This window comes from Oncorhynchus gorbuscha, linkage group LG10, assembly GCF_021184085.1.
Source record: "Oncorhynchus gorbuscha isolate QuinsamMale2020 ecotype Even-year linkage group LG10, OgorEven_v1.0, whole genome shotgun sequence".
In the NCBI taxonomy this organism is placed as follows: domain Eukaryota; kingdom Metazoa; phylum Chordata; class Actinopteri; order Salmoniformes; family Salmonidae; genus Oncorhynchus; species Oncorhynchus gorbuscha.
This window is the reverse complement of record NC_060182.1, coordinates 62082825-62102781: the sequence shown is the minus strand read 5'-3', so window position 1 is coordinate 62102781 and position 19957 is coordinate 62082825. Positions and strand designations below refer to the sequence as shown.

At 43.5% G+C, this 19957-nt stretch overlaps 1 protein-coding gene across 4 annotated transcripts in view; it reads left to right on the top strand.

The window, feature by feature from the left end:
• LOC124046328 (estrogen-related receptor gamma) overlaps positions 1-12225 on the top strand; it is a 307265-nt gene extending 295040 nt beyond the window's left edge. For all 4 annotated transcript variants that reach the window (XM_046366590.1, XM_046366588.1, XM_046366587.1 and 1 more), the window contains exons 7-8: positions 2004-2273; positions 11162-12225. In XM_046366590.1, coding sequence (XP_046222546.1) covers positions 2004-2273; positions 11162-11406 — 515 coding nt within the window. In that variant the 3' untranslated portion in view covers positions 11407-12225. The remainder of the gene's footprint in view (positions 1-2003; positions 2274-11161) is intronic.
• Positions 12226-19957: the final 7732 nt, after the last annotated feature.

The window sequence follows — 19957 nt, the reverse complement described above, 5'->3', positions numbered from 1 at the left end:
TGGGGGAAGGAAAGAGAGAGGAAGGAAAGACAGAGTGGGGGAAGGAAAGAGAGAGGAAGGAAAGACAGAGTGGGGGAAGCCAAGAGAGAGGAAGAAAAGACAGAGTGGGGGAAGCCAAGTGAGAGGAAGGAAAGACAGAGTGGGGGAAGGAAAGAGAGAGGAAGGAAAGACAGAGTGGGGGAAGGAAAGAGAGAGGAAGGAAAGACAGAGTGGGGGAAGGAAAGAGAGAGGAAGGAAAGACAGAGTGGGGGAAGCAAAGAGAGAGGAAGGAAAGACAGAGTGGGGGAAGCAAAGAGAGAGGAAGGAAAGACAGAGTGGGGGAAGGAAAGAGAGAGGAAGGAAAGACAGAGTGGGGGAAGCCAAGAGAGAGGAAGGAAAGACAGAGTGGGGGAAGCAAAGAGAGAGGAAGGAAAGACAGAGTGGGGGAAGGAAAGAGAGAGGAAGGAAAGACAGAGTGGGGCGAAGCCAAGAGAGAGGAAGGAAAGACAGAGTGGGGGAAGCCAAGTGAGAGGAAGGAAAGACAGAGTGGGGGAAGCCAAGAGAGAGGAAGGAAAGACAGAGTGGGGTGAAGCCAAGAGAGAGGAAGGAAAGACAGAGTGGGGGAAGCAAAGAGAGAGGAAGGAAAGACAGAGTGGGGGAAGGAAAGAGAGAGGAAGGAAAGACAGAGTGGGGGAAGGAAAGAGGGGAAGGAAAGAGGGGAAGGAAAGACAGAGTGGGGGGAAGCCAAGAAAGAGGAAGGAAAGAGGGGAAGGAAAGACAGAGTGGGGGAAGGAAAGAGGGGTAGGAAAGACAGTTTGGGGGAGCAAAGTGAAAGAAAAAGACAGGAGGGATGTTGAGTGAGACCGAGAGAGGGAGCGAGTGAGAGACATGAAGAGGGAGAGAGGAGAAGAGTAAAGAGAGAGTAGGAGTTTTCAGACTAGCAATTAGAGTGTGAGGGGTGGTGATGGCTAGCATTGATCCATGGTGTGTGTGTTCAGTTGGAGATAAGACACCTCCGTCCCCAGAGGAGAGCCCTGGGCGCTGGGAGAGGGATGAGGAGGAGGCCCTTGGTATGGTGCTGGAGAGGCTGAATGAACTTCCTCTGGCTTCAACACACAACCTGAATGACAATGATGTTTAGGCCAGACCCAGACCCAGACCCAGACCCAGACCCAGACCGAGACCCAGACCCAGATCCAGACCCAGACCCAGACCCAGACCTAGTTCCAGACCTAGACCAAGTCCCAGACCTAGACCAAGTCCCAGACTTAGACCCAGACCTAGACCAAGACCTAGTCCCAGACCTAGACCTAGTTCCAAACCTAGACCAAGTCCCAGACCAAGTCCCAGACCTAGACCCAGACCTAGACCTAGACCTAGTCCCAGACCTAGACCTAGACTTAGTCCCAGACCTAGACCAAGTCTCAGACCTAGACCCAGACCTAGATCCAGACCCAGACCCAGACCTAGATCCAGACCTAGACCTAGTGCCAGACCTAGACCTAGTCCCAGACCTAGACCCAGACCTATACCTAGACCTAGTCCCAGACCTAGACCTAGTCCCAGACCTAGACCAAGTCCCAGACCTAGACCAAGTCCCAGACCTAGATCTAGACCCAGACCCAGTCCAAGGCATAGACCCAGACCCCAGAACAGCTGAGGACCATACCTAGTCCTAGACCCAGACTTAAACAGCAGCCTAATTTTTGTTCTGAATTGATTGTATTATCCAGTGGGTTTAACCTCTCTCTCTCTCCCCCCCGCCCTCTCTCTCTCTCTCTCCCTCTCTCTCTCTCTCTCTCTCTCTCTCTCTCTCTCTCTCTCTCTCTCTCTCTCTCTCTCTCTCTCTCTCTCTCTCTCTCCCCCCACCCTCCTCTCTCTCTCTCTCTCTCTCTCTCTCTCTCTCTCTCTCTCCCCCCCCCTCTCTCTCTCTCTCTCTCTCTCTCTCTCTCTCTCTCTCTCTCTCTCTCTCTCTCTCTCTCTCTCTCTCTCTCTCTCTCTCCCTCGCCCTCTCCCTCCCTCAGGTTTCTCCACGCTGTCGCTGGCAGACCAGATGAGTCTACTGCAGAGTGCGTGGATGGAGATCCTGATCCTGCGTGTGGTGTACCGCTCGCTGTCCTTCGAGGACAAGCTGGTGTATGCTGAGGACTACATCATGGACGAGGACCAGTCCAAGCTGGCAGGTCTTCTTGATCTCAACAACGCCATACTGCAACTGGTGAAGAAATACAAAGCCATGAAGCTGGAGAAGGAAGAGTTTGTCACTCTCAAGGCTATCGCTCTGGCTAACTCAGGTGAGAACACACACACACACACGTCCACACAGTCCCTTCCTCATGCACTCTCTTAAACCAACTCAGACAGGCACACTTCTGAGTAGCTGTTGGCACTCAACTACATTGTAGTAAATACTAAACAAGATTCTCAGAAATGGTACTGGATTTAAACCATAGCTGTAACTGTATTCTATAACTCTATGATTTCCTGTTATGTCTGGGTGTTGTCCTGTTTCCAGGCTTGTTAACATCCTGAGTATGATTCATGCTTCCATCTAATCTCTATGAAATATCAAAGTGATATTTCATGTATTTCATTTTGAAAGCTGATATTACATTTGCCTCAGTGGTACAATGGTAAAACATTATGAATCAGTCCCCATCGTCTCTTGTCCTTGCTCTTGTAATACAAATATACAAAATGTAATAGTGTAGTCATTTACCAGATGCTTTTATCCAAAGTGACTTATGTGGCCCATGCTGGAAATAAACCCCCAACTCTGGCGTTGTTTGTTTCATTCTCCAAACCATTTCTCCACTATCAGAAGGTATGTAAGGACAGAGTGTCAGAAAAGTACTCTTAAGATCTGAATCCTCCCCCTCTTTCTCCCCTCCTCCACCTCTCCTTCCCCTCCTCTACCGCCCCTCCTCTTCTTCCCCTCCTCCACCTCTCCTCCTCCTCTTCCTCCTCCTCCTCCTCCACCTCCCCTTCTCTTCTTCCCCTCCTCCACCCTGCTCTTTCTCCCCTCCTCCACCTCTCCTCTGCCTCCTCCACCTCCTCCTCCTTCTCCTCTACCTCCCCTCCTCTTCTTCCCCTCCTCCACCTCCCCTCCCCCTCCTCCTCCTCCTCCTCTCTCTCCTCCTCCTCCTCCTCCTCCTCCTCCACCCCCCTCCTCCTCCTCGTCCTTATCCTCGTCCTCCTCCTCCTCCTCCTCCTCCACCTCCCCTTCTCTTCTTCCCCTCCTCCACCCTGCTCTTTCTCCCCTCCTCCACCTCTCCTCCACCTCTCCTTCCCCTCCTCTACCTCCCCTCCTCTTCTTCCCCTCCTCCACCTCTCCTTCTCTTCCTCCTCCTCCTCCTCCTCCTCCTCCTCCTCCTCCTCCTCCTCCTCCTCCTCCTCCTCTACCACCTCTCCTTCCCCTCCTCTACCTCCCCTCCTCTTCTTCCCCTCCTCCACCTCCCCTTCTCTTCTTCCCCTCCTCCACCCTGCTCTTTCTCCCCTCCTCCACCTCCCTTCCTCCACCTTCTCCTCTACCTCCCCTCCTCTTCTTCCCCTCCTCCACCTCCCCTCCTCCTCCACTCCTCCACCTCCCCTCCTCTTCCTCCTCCTCCACCTCCCCTTCTCTTCTTCCCCTCCTCCACCTCCCCTCCTCTTCCTCCTCCTCCTCCACCTCCCCTCCTCCACCTCCCCCTCCTCCTCCTCTTCCTCCTCCTCCACCTCCCCTTCTCTTCTTCCCCTCCTCCACCCCTCCTCTTTCTCCCCTCCTCCACCTCTCCGCCTCCTCCTCCTCCACCTCCTCCTCCTTCTCCTCTACCTCCCCTCCTCTTCTTCCCCTCCTCCACCTCCCCTCCTCCTCCCCTCCGCCACCTCTCCTCCTCCTCCTCCTCCACCTCCTCCTCCTCCTCCTCCTGCTCCTCCTCCTCCTCCTCCTCCTCCTACTTCTCCTCTACCTCCCCTCCTCTTCTTCCCCTCCTCCTCCTCCACTCCTCCACCTCCCCTCCTCCATCTCCCAACCTCTTCTTCCACTCCTAAACCTCCCCTCCTCCACCTCACCCCCCCTCCTACTCTCCTCCACCTCCCCTCCTACACCTCCCCTTCTCTTCCTCCCCTCCTCTCCCTCCCCTCCTCTTCCTCCCCTCCTCCCATGAGACTCATAAGAGAAGCACCGTCAAAGAGGTGATTTAAATACATCCCCACAGCAGACACATACATTCAGACAGTGAAACACGCACCTGCACACACTCACACACACACACTCCCTGAAGCGTAGTAGTGGCTGTCCCTTTTACAATTAGCATAGTGGTCTCCTCAGATGCCTGTTAAATAAGGCACGATCATTAGGACCCCGCATGTCAATAACCGCCTCTGATGTCGTCCGGCATCGACAGTCCTGCCTAGCCCTCTTCTCCCTTCTCCCTTCCCCTCTCCTCCCGGTGACCCCATCTTTGAACTTTATCTTGATTGCCGGCCAGTAGTTTTCCCTTTAATTACAAGAAGGAAACTGTCAATAGAATCTGTTAAATGGGATGCAATGGGCGGCTTGAATGGGAGGACGGCTATTTGTTCAAATTCTCCAGCGCTCAACGTATTGACAGTTTGTTTTCTGGGGCCATGTGTGGCGATCAATCTCGGGCCGGGCCCAGCCACGCTGAAAAATGAAAGAGCAGATTGCTTCTGCTGGCCGTGGGATGACGGTTCACTATTTGGCGAGCGGAGGATTGGGGGAGAGTCTGGGAACATGGGAACGTTTCAGCCCTCCTGCCACAAGTGCACCCCAGAGAGGGCTTGGACGTGCGACTCCTTAGAGAAATGTTTTTTTTTAAATTGATTTTGTGCTTAAGTGTTCATCCATGCTGTCGATGACACAGACGGAGACTGATAGCAGCTGGAGTCCTTCACAACAGACTTCTCTGTGTGTGTTACATTTCTGCATGGGGACTCATATTGAATATACTTTATACTGTATGTCACCTGTAGGCCACTTTGGATAGAAATGTTTGCTAAGTGGTTACTGTTGGAGATGTCTGTTAATGTAAAATATATATATTTAGGATCAGAAACTAATGAAGAAGTGATGCAGACAAGTTTATGATCAAAACTACAAGGTTTTAGTTGTTAGTCAATATTTATTTCAGTTTGTTAAAGGTGAGCCACAGTGTAACAACAACAGAAAGCTGGTATTAGCATTTTGAAGGGCAGGGACATAATTAATTCTTTGAATGCTAATCTTCTGCATTAATGATGGGAACCCTTAAGAAATGCTACTGTACGTGATTCACATATAAAGATGTAGATGTGTGTGTGTGTGTGTGTTAACAGTCCCTGTTTAACCTCACTGCTCATTAGCAACATGCTACGCTAATAGAACACAGTGTTTCCTGCCACTTTTAGTCTGGGACACACACACACACACAGAAGAATATCTACTTGCTATTATAATTGTCAAACACTCTTGGGAGGAGTGCATCTCTTTCCTATAGAGCTAAGAAACATAAGTTATCCACACAATTACCAGGACATGTTTGACTAGCATGTTAATTTAAGTAACAGCCAAATTACATTAAGTCTCCTGTCACCTTAAGACTTAATTGAATTCTCATTGATTTACTACTGTTACGCCATGTGGCATTTTATCTAACAGCAGTGGACAAACACCTTAGAATATGGTGTCAAATGTTTTGATTAGGAGGATAGTGTTTTACTGTGAAAAAACCCAAAAGCCACCATGTTATAACTGAAATATGGAATTAGTTCAATTGACATCTTCACAATGTTCGAAAGAGCCTTCATTGTGGCCTACGCCTTTCTACAGGAAAAATAAATAATGGTGTAGTATTATCATTTATGTAGTATTATAGAAACAGATGGAATAGAGTGAAGACATAACGTGTGTAGTATTATAGAAACAGATGGAATAGAGTGGAGACATACCGTGTGTAGTATTATAGAAACAGATGGAATAGAGTGGAGACATACAGTACAGTGTGTAGTATTATAGAAACAGATGGAATAGAGTGGAGACATACAGTACAGTGTGTAGTATTATAGAAACAGATGGAATAAAGTGGAGACATACAGTACAGTGTGTAGTATTATAGAAACAGATGGAATAGAGTGGAGACACAGTACAGTGTGTAGTATTATAGAAACAGATGGAATAGAGTGGAGACATACAGTACAGTGTGTAGTATTATAGAAACAGATGGAATAGAGTGGAGACATACAGTACAGTGTGTAGTATTATAGAAACAGATGGAATAGAGTGGAGACATACAGTACAGTGTGTAGTATTATAGAAACAGATGGAATAGAGTGGAGACACAGTACAGTGTGTAGTATTATAGAAACAGATGGAATAGAGTGGAGACATACAGTACAGTGTGTAGTATTATAGAAACAGATGGAATAGAGTGGAGACATACAGTACAGTGTGTAGTATTATCGAAACAGATGGAATAGAGTGGAGACATACAGTACAGTGTGTAGTATTATAGAAACAGATGGAATAGAGTGAAGACATAACGTCTGTAGTATTAGACTAGTCCACAATGCTCCAGCGAGAACACTTGGTGATACTTGATGATAATAGCATGTCGTTTTTAATCATTTTGTTTTAAGCCTTCCCCACACCATAGCTCTAATCTTAACTACTAGGAATGAATACCTAACCTTAACCACTATGAATGAATACCTAACCTTAACCACTATGAATGAATACCTAACCTTAACCACTATGAATGAATACCTAACCTTAACCACTATGAATGAATACCTAAACGTAACCACTATGAATGAATACCTAACCTTAACCACTATGAATGAATACCTAACCTTAACCACTATGAATGAATACCTAACCTTAACCACTATGAATGAATACCTAACCTTAACCACTATGAATGAATACCTAACCTTAACCACTATGAATGAATACCTAACCTTAACCACTATGAATGAATACCTAACCTTAACCACTATGAATGAATACCTAACCTTAACCACTATGAATGAATACCTAAACTTAACCACTATGAATGAATACCTAAACGTAACCACTATGAATGAATACCTAACCTTAACCACTATGAATGAATACCTAACCTTAACCACTATGAATGAATACCTAACCTTAACCACTATGAATGAATACCTAACCTTAACCACTATGAATGAATACCTAACCTTAACCACTATGAATGAATACCTAACCTTAACCACTATGAATGAATACCTAAACGTAACCACTATGAATGAATACCTAACCTTAACCACTATGAATGAATACCTAACCTTAACCACTATGAATGAATACCTAACCTTAACCACTATGAATGAATACCTAACCTTAACCACTATGAATGAATACCTAACCTTAACCACTATGAATGAATACCTAACCTTAACCACTATGAATGAATACCTAAACGTAACCACTATGAATGAATACCTAACCTTAACCACTATGAATGAATACCTAACCTTAACCACTATGAATGAATACCTAACCTTAACCACTATGAATGAATGCCTAACCTTAACCACTATGAATGAATACCTAAACTTAACCACTATGAATGAATACCTAACCTTAACCACTATGAATGAATACCTAACCTTAACCACTATGAATGAATACCTAACCTTAACCACTATGAATGAATACCTAACCTTAACCACTATGAATGAATACCTAACCTTAACCACTATGAATGAATACCTAAACGTAACCACTATGAATGAATACCTAAACGTAACCACTATGAATGAATACCTAACCTTAACCACTATGAATGAATACCTAACCTTAACCACTATGAATGAATACCTAACCTTAACCACTATGAATGAATACCTAACCTTAACCACTATGAATGAATACCTAACCTTAACCACTATGAATGAATACCTAAACGTAACCACTATGAATGAATACCTAACCTTAACCACTATGAATGAATACCTAACCTTAACCACTATGAATGAATACCTAACCTTAACCACTATGAATGAATACCTAACCTTAACCACTATGAATGAATACCTAACCTTAACCACTATGAATGAATACCTAACCTTAACCACTATGAATGAATACCTAACCTTAACCACTATGAATGAATACCTAACCTTAACCACTATGAATGAATACCTAACCTTAACCACTATGAATGAATACCTAACCTTAACCACTATGAATGAATACCTAACCTTAACCACTATGAATGAATACCTAACCTTAACCACTATGAATGAATACCTAACCTTAACCACTATGAATGAATACCTAACCTTAACCACTATGAATGAATACCTAACCTTAACCACTATGAATGAATACCTAAACTTAACCACTATGAATGAATACCTAACCTTAACCACTATGAATGAATACCTAAACGTAACCACTATGAATGAATACCTAACCTTAACCACTATGAATGAATACCTAACCTTAACCACTATGAATGAATACCTAACCTTAACCACTATGAATGAATACCTAACCTTAACCACTATGAATGAATACCTAAACGTAACCACTATGAATGAATACCTAACCTTAACCACTATGAATGAATACCTAACCTTAACCACTATGAATGAATACCTAACCTTAACCACTATGAATGAATGCCTAACCTTAACCACTATGAATGAATACCTAAACTTAACCACTATGAATGAATACCTAACCTTAACCACTATGAATGAATACCTAACCTTAACCACTATGAATGAATACCTAACCTTAACCACTATGAATGAATACCTAACCTTAACCACTATGAATGAATACCTAACCTTAACCACTATGAATGAATACCTAAACGTAACCACTATGAATGAATACCTAAACGTAACCACTATGAATGAATACCTAACCTTAACCACTATGAATGAATACCTAACCTTAACCACTATGAATGAATACCTAACCTTAACCACTATGAATGAATACCTAACCTTAACCACTATGAATGAATACCTAACCTTAACCACTATGAATGAATACCTAAACGTAACCACTATGAATGAATACCTAACCTTAACCACTATGAATGAATACCTAACCTTAACCACTATGAATGAATACCTAACCTTAACCACTATGAATGAATACCTAACCTTAACCACTATGAATGAATACCTAAACTTAACCACTATGAATGAATACCTAACCTTAACCACTATGAATGAATACCTAACCTTAACCACTATGAATGAATACCTAACCTTAACCACTATGAATGAATACCTAACCTTAACCACTATGAATGAATACCTAACCTTAACCACTATGAATGAATACCTAACCTTAACCACTATGAATGAATACCTAACCTTAACCACTATGAATGAATACCTAACCTTAACCACTATGAATGAATACCTAAACGTAACCACTATGAATGAATACCTAACCTTAACCACTATGAATGAATACCTAACCTTAACCACTATGAATGAATACCTAACCTTAACCACTATGAATGAATACCTAAACGTAACCACTATGAATGAATACCTAACCTTAACCACTATGAATGAATACCTAACCTTAACCACTATGAATGAATACCTAACCTTAACCACTATGAATGAATACCTAACCTTAACCACTATGAATGAATACCTAACCTTAACCACTATGAATGAATACCTAACCTTAACCACTATGAATGAATACCTAACCTTAACCACTATGAATGAATACCTAAACGTAACCGTTTGAGTCGTTTCTGCTTTAACCCTGTAACCATGCGGAATGAATGTGTTAAACAATGAACCATGATATGTTGAAGGGAAACTATGAGAGCTTGTTGCTCTGTTGCATGAATATGTGAGTGGCTCTGGTGTATGCGTGTGTATGCGTGTCGGTGTGCACGTGCATGTGTGTGTGTGATAGTCAGATTGATAGTGCTGCTGGCTCTGCAGCCCTGTAAAGGTGTGTGTGTAAGCAGTTTCCTGCTGGGGGGGCTCCTGTCGGATCACAGGTCACTTTTCACATGGCCAAAGCCCCTGTCACACACTCACTCATACACACACCTCCAAATCCCGGTGATGGATGACTGAGAGCTCGCTGTCAGACTCCTGGATCAGACACACACATATACCGGGTTCGAGTATTGACCCAAACAGAAGCATGAACATCTGAATGTGTCTTTGGGGCAGAGCAGCCGGTATGTGTACGTGTGGTGGGGTTTAGAGAATTGAACCAAATGCACACACTATAACCCAGCCACTCACACCCCCCAGCTATGGGACAGTAGACTAACGCCAGTCGTTAAATCCTGTGTGCGTGCGTGTGTGTGTGTGTGCTTGTGTGTGTGTGTGCTTGTGTGTTTGCGTGCACCCTCCTCTCCACCACAATGTTTGGTCAGTGTGATCTGTCAATAGTTGACCTGTGATTATTATTTAACATGCATGTTCCATTGATCGGCTGGATTGATCTGGTTTCAACTTTAAAGGCCAGCCTGCATTAAGTCATTTATCCCTGGGGAGAAACACTGCTAGGGTCAACCTGGACACATAGACAGGCCGCAGTAGCACGCACACACACACACACACACACACACACACACACACACACACACACACACACACACACACACACACACACACACACACACACACACACACACACACACACACACACACACACACACACACACACACACACACACACACACACACACACACACACACACACACACACACACACACACACACACACACACAATGATGGATGTACCCGATAGAGTACAACAGTGGTTATATACTGTGATCACCCCACCCACAGTGACCTCTTGCTTGGACCATTAAGGGCCTGTGTGTGCATGTGTATGTGTGTGTGTGTGTGTCTGTGTGCTTGTGTGTGGGTGTGTTGGACTGGAGTTGTGAAATCCATCGCAGTACCACACCCATCCCCAGTCCTCATAAATGCTCCAGTACTGACTCAGTATGCTAATGACTGTGTTAGACATTACCCCTGAGACAGGAAAATACAGACAGGCCAGGCTATTGTTCAGCTGGGGAGTGTCTCTCTCTCTCTCCCTCTCCCTCTCTCTCTCTCTCTCTCTCTCTCTCTCTCTCTTCTCTCTCATTCTGTGATGATATAGTCATGTAGTATGTGTAAATATGAACCTCTATCTGCTTTATTTCCCCTCCCTCCCTCCCCCTGTAGACTCCATGCACATAGAGGACGTGGAGGCAGTGCAGAAGCTCCAGGACGTGCTCCATGAGGCCCTGCAGGACTACGAGGCGGGCCAGCACCCGGAGGACCCTCGTCGGTCAGGCAAGCTGCTGATGACCCTGCCTCTGCTCCGCCAGACCTCCACCAAGGCCGTGCAGCACTTCTACAGCATCAAGCAGGACGGCAAGGTCCCCATGCACAAACTCTTCCTGGAACTGCTGGAGGCCAAGGTCTGATTGGCTAACCACGTCAACAACCCCCAATATGTCAGTCTGTCAGTCGCACCCAGCCTCCTCCCATTGACTCCCCCGTAACCCCACATGACCCCTGACCCTCCCAAACCGCCGCCCACTGAGAGGGATGGGCGGGACTAACCTCTGAACTTTAACCCCTGACCTCTGTGCATAAGGGAAGACACTAAAACTGAGACGAGACCTCTGCTGGAGGGCCGTATGTGTATAGATTATAGACAAGTCATAAACCAGTTACCATAACAACGGCCCTGTAAACTATTGACTATCAACCACAAGTCACTTATACATATAAGAATGATTAACGATGTGATTATTGACTATTGACTGATGAAAATGTTTAAACGAGGAATTTAAAAAAGAAAAGAGGAGAGACTGCTCTGCTTGTGTCAGCAGCAGAGAGACTGTAAAGCTTTTCTCAACTTCTTCTCAGTTTCCCAACAGTTTTTACAGGATGTGCTGTTGAAGAAAACGTTTGAAAATGAACAAAGACTTTTTGTTGATGATTTTCATGAAGAAATGTGTAACGGAGAAGAGAAGAGTGGAAAGGAGGAGAGGAGACTTGCCCTGCCAAAGGATGGAGATCCATTCAGTGGATGCCAGCAAACTTTACTATCAGCCCCTAACACCTCCGGTTACTCCTAATATCTTCTGATACACCCCCCTTCCCCAAAATACCTTGTTCCCCCAGTACCCCACCCCAAGTATTTACCTCTTACTGCAGTCTGGCCTGCTTAACTACAGTATTATAACACACACACACACACACACACACACACACACACACACACACACACACACACACACACACACACACACACACACACACACACACACACACACACACACACACACACACACACACACACACACACACACACACACACACACAGTCTTGTACAGCTAACCTTGTGGGGGCACACACTTCAGTCCCATTCTAAATCCTAACCCTAGTTCCTAACCTTAACCCTTAATGTAATTCTAACCCTAACACTAATTCTAACATTAACCATAAACCCCCTAGAAATAGCATTTGACCTCGTGGGGACTAACAAAATGTCCCCAGTTGCTCAGATTTTGGTCCATTTACGCTTCTTGTGGGGACTTCTGGTCCCCACAAGAATAGTTAGACACGTCCACACATACAACACACACACAGTCCCCAATGTGCCAGCCTAATAACAGATCGTTGTCATCACCCCCAGCCTTCCCTTTGGGTTTGTCCATTTGAATCACTTACAGCAGTTTGACTCCCTCGTTGCCCTTTTCGGTTAAGTCTTCCAGAGGGTTTCGCAGACATGATGTAGTGGCTTGATGAATGTTGTTACTTTTTGAGGGAGACGGGGAAGCTTTAGTCACTCATGCAATATGGACGAGAGGTACAGGGGCTCTGAAGGGACACATATTTATGTTTTTTTTCAACTTGTTTGGTCTTATTTTTATTGAAATGAATATAAGGGTGTAAATATATGATCCGGTCATCATATATGGTCTACATGATTCTTTTGTTTTGTTTATATTGTGTTAATAAGAAAGCAATCAATATATGTGTTTTTCTATCAGCTTTACCACTTTCAGCAATTCTATACGGATATATATATGGATCGACTCTTATCTTCTCTAAGCAATAGTCATTTAAAAGGAGGGTGCATATTAACATGTATGCAGTTCATGTTGGTGCCAGTCTTCGTTGAGGGGGATGTTAGCATTTCTACCAGGTGTAGCTTCTCTCTGTGTGCTTGCCATAGGCTATTAGATGACAGTCCTAGAATCAAGCTAACCCAAGGCTAGGGAGGCACCATGAATGTGCAGGCAAGCAGGTAACTCATGCATTTGACTCTTAAGACCGCCATTGTACCAAGAACAGTAATCTGTAGCCGAGATATAATACTAGACTAGCACTTAGGAAAGCTTTTAACAGCGGTGGGCTCATAGGAAGGAATGAGGTTGGGATTTGGTCCAGAGTTTTTGTACGCAGATTAAGAACGCCAATATCCATAATCTAGATTATGATGTACTCTATTATAAAATGGTAACTGGTTCCAGTTGAGAAGCTAAACGATAAGTCAAGTAACCTACATCACTCTCTATAACAAATATGTCAGTATTATTAGTAAGGGGTATTTTCTGAACCTTCTTAACCATTGTATATTGTAAATTAACAGATTATAATTCTAACCTAAGACATTTTATTGGAACAAAACACAAAAAAACACAAAAATACAAAAAAAAGAGAAATGTAGTTCAGCCTCTCAGTGTTTCATGTTTGCTGTGCTTTTCTGAAAAACGTTCCCTTTTGTTTCGTTTTTTTTCTTCACCTTCCCTTTCTTTCCCCTCCGTTGCGTTCGACGACGTCGTCGTGTACTTTCTCGTGGTGGTTCTAGTTCTCGTGCCGTGCGCTTTTTTATTTTAGACACAGGGTAGAAGTAGAGACAACGGTGGATGTACCGGTCCTCAGGAGATAAGGGGCGGCGGGTTCTCACATACCTGCCAATTTACCAGGAAACAAGGCTCTTCTTCCTAGCTAGTTCTGCTAGATCAACTGATCCAACATCATCATCATCATCATCATCATAATAACCTGTACTGACTTAGAAGATAATAACAAGTATCTAAAGGAAGAAACAAAGTATATAAAAAGGGATCATTTGTGTAACTTTTTCTTGTAGAATAACAATGTATATCTTAGGTTTAAATAAATAAAAAATAAAAAAGACATTTGAGCATTTCCCGAACGATAGATTACTTTTTTTGATAACTCGCTGTACATACTGCCTTCCTTCCATTTAGAAACAGCCACGTTGTAACATTATCTAACCTCTGAGGTTGCAAAGGACAAAAAAAAAAAAAAAAAAAAAAAAAGGTTCTTTTTTTGGGAGTTCAACTCGTTTCCAAAACTCTCGCTTTAACTTTGTGTGCTTATTAAAAATAAAAAAATAAAAAATAAAGATTACAATGATGTTATTTTCTAGGACTAATGGGGCGGGGGCGGGGGGTGGGGGGTTATGTTTCTAATTCATTGATCTTCTTCCTTGGGCTTGTTTGTTAACTACCGTGTATGTATCATTGGCTAAACATAAAGAGACCATGGTTTGGAGAAGGTACTTCACTGAAAGTACTTCTGTAAATTCAGGCTACAATTCAATCAATTGCAGACTGTGAATGTTAAAGCTGTATTTTAAAGACAGGTGTGGTTTTATGTCAATATCTAATGGCAATATTTCACGCGAGAGCAGCTTTCTCAGCGTGGCAATTTTAGCACGGTTACACCTCAGATACCGTGTGAAACCGCAATGTGGTTTTACTTGATCTGCAGTTCATTGAATTGCGGCCTGAATTCTCTACAGCCGCTGATGAGTCAGACAATAATGTCAAAGCCCTTTTTGCGAAACGTGTTGGCTCGTCTATCATTTCCATACACAACTCCTGAAAGAGAGGTGCTGTTTTTCTTTTTCCCTGTCGGCTTCTGTTTTTAGTTGATGTCTCTGTCGAACTGTTTTCCCATGTTCAAACCGATACTATGTACTGGCCTATAAAAGGAGCTGAAAGGCACAACAGTCTCTCGGTGGTGATTTAAGCTGAGCTGAATTGGACATTTAAATAGTTGATGGCAAAACCATGGAAATAACAAAATGATAATAATCACAGCCTTTTCAGAGAATAAGGTCAAAGGCAAAAATTTGACAACATAGTACGTATGTTGTCATAGTACGTATGTTGTCATAGTACGTATGTTGTCATAGTACGTATGTTGTCATAGTACGTATGTTGTCATAGTACGTATGTTGTCATAGTACGTATGTTGTCATAGTACGTATGTTGTCATAGTACGTATGTTGTCATAGTACGTTAAGCTGATTAGCCACACACATCATTGACTATTCAATATTCTTAGTTAACATAAAAAATGACCATATAACAACACATGATAATTCTCACCACGAAACTGCTTGTGTGAAGATTGTTGCCACAAATGTTGTTGGCTGATACACATATTTCTAGCGGCTTAAATCCTGCTGAGGTTTTGCGATGCATATTTCAACACCTTCTCTGGATCATATTGAAGATAGAGAGAGAGAGGAGAGTAAATTTAGCCATAACGAACGAGGGCGTTTATTCTCCCAACGTGATTTTGTTATTTAAAGCAATATGACTGTGCAACAGACAGACGGTCGGACAGACGTTGCACTTTGTGTTTGAATTTGATCAAAATGCTGTATCTATTGGACTATTTTGCAATTAAACGGTGCGAAAGAAGGAAGTGAACATGTACAAACAACTGCTATATTTTATGAGAAGCGAAGGAGGAGAATAGTGAGTGTTAGTCACGTATGTATTTATGCCGAGGTGTAGCCTAAATACCACTTGTGTGCTCAGGTTATAACCTGGCAGTTAGACATGCAAATGTATGAAAAAGAAACAGGGGGTGGGGGGTAAAGAAAGACGGAAAAACATGAAACAATTATATATGATTCACATTATGAAAAAAAGAATAAGATGAATCTTCTGACCAGGAGTTGCTGGGACGCCGTGTAGTGAGAACCATGTCCGTAGTTGTAGATGTGCTTCACATCAGTTAACGATTACCTGTATATTTTTGTGACGTGTGTATCATACAACGTGCTCCAACAATATGTCCATTTGTGTAAATGTATTTATTTTACATTGTATATATTGTCCAATGCAAAAAAGAGAGACCTACGATTCTGTAACTACGATCGGTTCAGATGTGTTACTCCAATCATGCCTTTCAGGATAACGGTAGAGCAATATTAAAACATGCTTCCAGGTTTGACCTCCCTCTCTCTACCGCATCCTTCTTTACCATCCAATACAGATGCACGTGTACACACACACGCACGCACGCACGCACGCACGCACGCACGCACGCACACACACACACACACACACACACACACACACACACACACACACACACACACACACACACACGCCCACGCACACACGCACACGCACACACGTGCACACACACACGCACACACACACACACGCGCACGCACACACACACACACACACACACACACACACACACACACACACACACACACACACACACACACACACACACACACACACACACACACACACACACACACACACACACACACACACGCCCACGCACACACGCACACACACACACGTGCACACACACACGCGCACACACACACACGCGCGCACACACACACACACACAGCTCTAGTTAGTATAGGTAATGACATGGGGCAGCCTTTGGAAAACTAGGTTTATCACGCAGTTGAGTCAACGCGATTTGGAAGAAAGGCCACGTGACACTATGACATAGGTAGCATCCCTATGTCATCGTCGCAGTCCACTTCAATAGGCCTATAGCATCAGATGCTGAAGAATACATCATGTGTCTCAGCCACGCACATTCAAACACACACACACACACACACACGCGTTTAGACAGATAGAGGAACAGAAACCACAAAGTTACAGAAGGAAGAGATTAAACCCCACAGTCCGCCAGGAGAGAGAGACAGAGAGGGAGAGAAGAGAGAAGACGCAAACGGAGGAAGCAAGCGGGCTTCACAGTGGAGCAAATCTACCATGTCTCCTCCTGAACTCTCACTCACTCTCCCGCTTAAAACTCCCAGCATTCAGCCACGCGCCACACGAGGAGATGAACAGTCTTTTCTCCCAGGCCCTCAAGTGAGTGCCTCATACATCCAACCACATCCCGCACCCTGTCTGTCCCCCAGCTCTGCTCTGTTACTACGAACCAGCGGTAATGTGGGCAGATATTTAATGTTCTGAAGCAGAAGCGTTTAAGCCTTTCAAACGGGGAGCGTTGACCTCCAGGCAAATATTTTTCAACAAGATGACATCAGTAGATATTAGCCGAGCAGGGCCCAATGGTTCCGGAGAGATTTTTGCTGGATTGTATTATTTGTCCCCTCCACTGCTGCACATACGTTTTACTCCTTGGCTTCGGAGTTCATTTATTTTATTTTATCTTTATACCATTGATTCATTATTATGATACAATAAAAGCTACTTGAGCATTTCAGCCGCTGAGTGCCGTTATCGTTAACCTTGTGGAACGCCCCAAGACCTCCTGCGCATCTCTAATGAGTACTTTAACTCTTTACCCCCCTCCATCTCTAATGAGTACTTTAACTCTTTTACCCCCCTCCATCTCTAATGAGTACTTTAACTCTTTACCCCCCTCCATCTCCAATGAGTACTTTAACTCTTTACCCCCCTCCATCTCTAATGAGTACTTTAACTCTTTACCCCCTCCATCTCTAATGAGTACTTTAACTCTTTACCCCCCCATCTCTAATGAGTACTTTAACTCTTTACCCCCTCCATCTCTAATGAGTAATAATATAATATATAATATATGCCATTTAGCAGACGCTTTTATCCAAAGCGACTTACAGTCATGTGTGCATACATTCTACTTTAACTCTTTACCCCCTCCATCTCTAATGAGTACTTTAACTCTTTAGCCCCTCCATCTCTAATGAGTACTTTAACTCTTTAGCCCCCTCCATCTCTAATGAGTACTTTAACTCTTTACCCCCACCATCTCTAATGAGTACTTTAACTCTTTAGCCCCCTCCATCTCTAATGAGTACTTTAACTCTTTATCCCCCTCCATCTCTAATGAGTACTTTAACTCTTTACCGTCCTCCATCTCTAATGAGTACTTTAACTCTTTACCCCCTCCATCTCTAATGAGTACTTTAACTCTTTACCTACCCTCCTCCATCTCTAATGAGTACTTTAACTCTTTACCCCCCACCATCTCTAATGAGTACTTTAACTCTTTACCGTCCTCCATCTCTAATGAGTACTTTAACTCTTTACCCCCTCCATCTCTAATGAGTACTTTAACTCTTTACCTACCCCCCTCCATCTCTAATGAGTACTTTAACTCTTTACCCCCTCCATCTCTAATGAGTACTTTAACGCTTTACCCCCTCCACCTCTAATGAGTACTTTAACTCTTTACCTACCCCCTCCATCTCTAATGAGTACTTTAACTCTTTACCCCCTCCATCTCTAATGAGTACTTTAACTCTTTACCCCCTCCATCTCTAATGAGTACTTTAACTCTTTACCCTCCTCCATCTCTAATGAGTACTTTAACTCTTTACCCCCTCCATCTCTAATGAGTACTTTAACTCTTTACCCTCCTCCATCTCTAATGAGTACTTTAACTCTTTACCCCCTCCATCTCTAATGATTACTTTAACTCTTTACCCCCTCCATCTCTAATGAGTACTTTAACTCTTTACCCCCTCCATCTCTAATGAGCACTTTAACTCTTTACCCCCTCCATCTCTAATGAGTACTTTAACTCTTTACCCCCTCCATCTCTAATGAGTAATAATATAATATATAATATATGCCATTTAGCAGACACTTTTATCCAAAGCGACTTACAGTCATGTGTGCATACATTCTACTTTAACTCTTTACCCCCCTCCATCTCTAATGAGTACTTTAACTCTTTACCCTCCTCCATCTCTAATGAGTACTTTAACTCTTTACCCCCCTCCATCTCTAATGAGTACTTTAACTCTTTACCCTCCTCCATCTCTAATGAGTACTTTAACTCTTTACCCCCTTCCATCTCTAATGAGTACTTTAACTCTTTATCTACCCTCCTCCATCTCTAATGAGTACTTTAACTCTTTACCCCCTCCATCTCTAATGAGTACTTTAACTCTTTACCCCCCACCATCTCTAATGAGTACTTTAACTCTTTATCTACCCTCCTCCATCTCTAATGAGTACTTTAACTCTTTATCTACCCTCCTCCATCTCTAATGAGTACTTTAACTCTTTTACCCCCCTCCATCTCTAATGAGTACTTTAACTCTTTACCCCCTCCATCTCTAATGAGTACTTTAACTCTTTACCCTCCTCCATCTCTAATGAGTACTTTAACTCTTTACCCCCCTCCATCTCTAATGAGTACTTTAACTCTTTACCCTCCTCCATCTCTAATGAGTACTTTAACTCTTTACCCCCCTCCATCTCTAATGAGTACTTTAACTCTTTACCCTCCTCCATCTCTAATGAGTACTTTAACTCTTTATCTACCCTCCTCCATCTCTCCTTCCCGCTCTCTCTTTCTCACTCAACCGCCTTCTCGCCCTCTTCTTTCTCTCTACCCATCCATATCTCTCTCCAAATGTCCCCCTCCCTGCTTTCCTCTATGCATTAGAGCCTGGGAGGACGGCACAAACCACGGCAATCTAAAAGGGGCAGAGAGCAGCATAGGAAGATAATGACAGGACCCATGAAGCATGTTCCACACTCATATTTCATATAAAAAGATGTCATGTAACTCACATTTCTGCAGCCAAACGGAAACAATTCCATTAAAGGGATAGTTAGGTGTTTTGTCAACAAGGCCCAGCGTATCTGCGTCCAGTATGAAGGAAGTTAGAGGTCATTTCGCGAGCCGTTGTTAACTGGCGTGAGCACCGTGACGAAGTGTACAAAACTCCCACTCATTAAGCTAACGCTAGTTGGC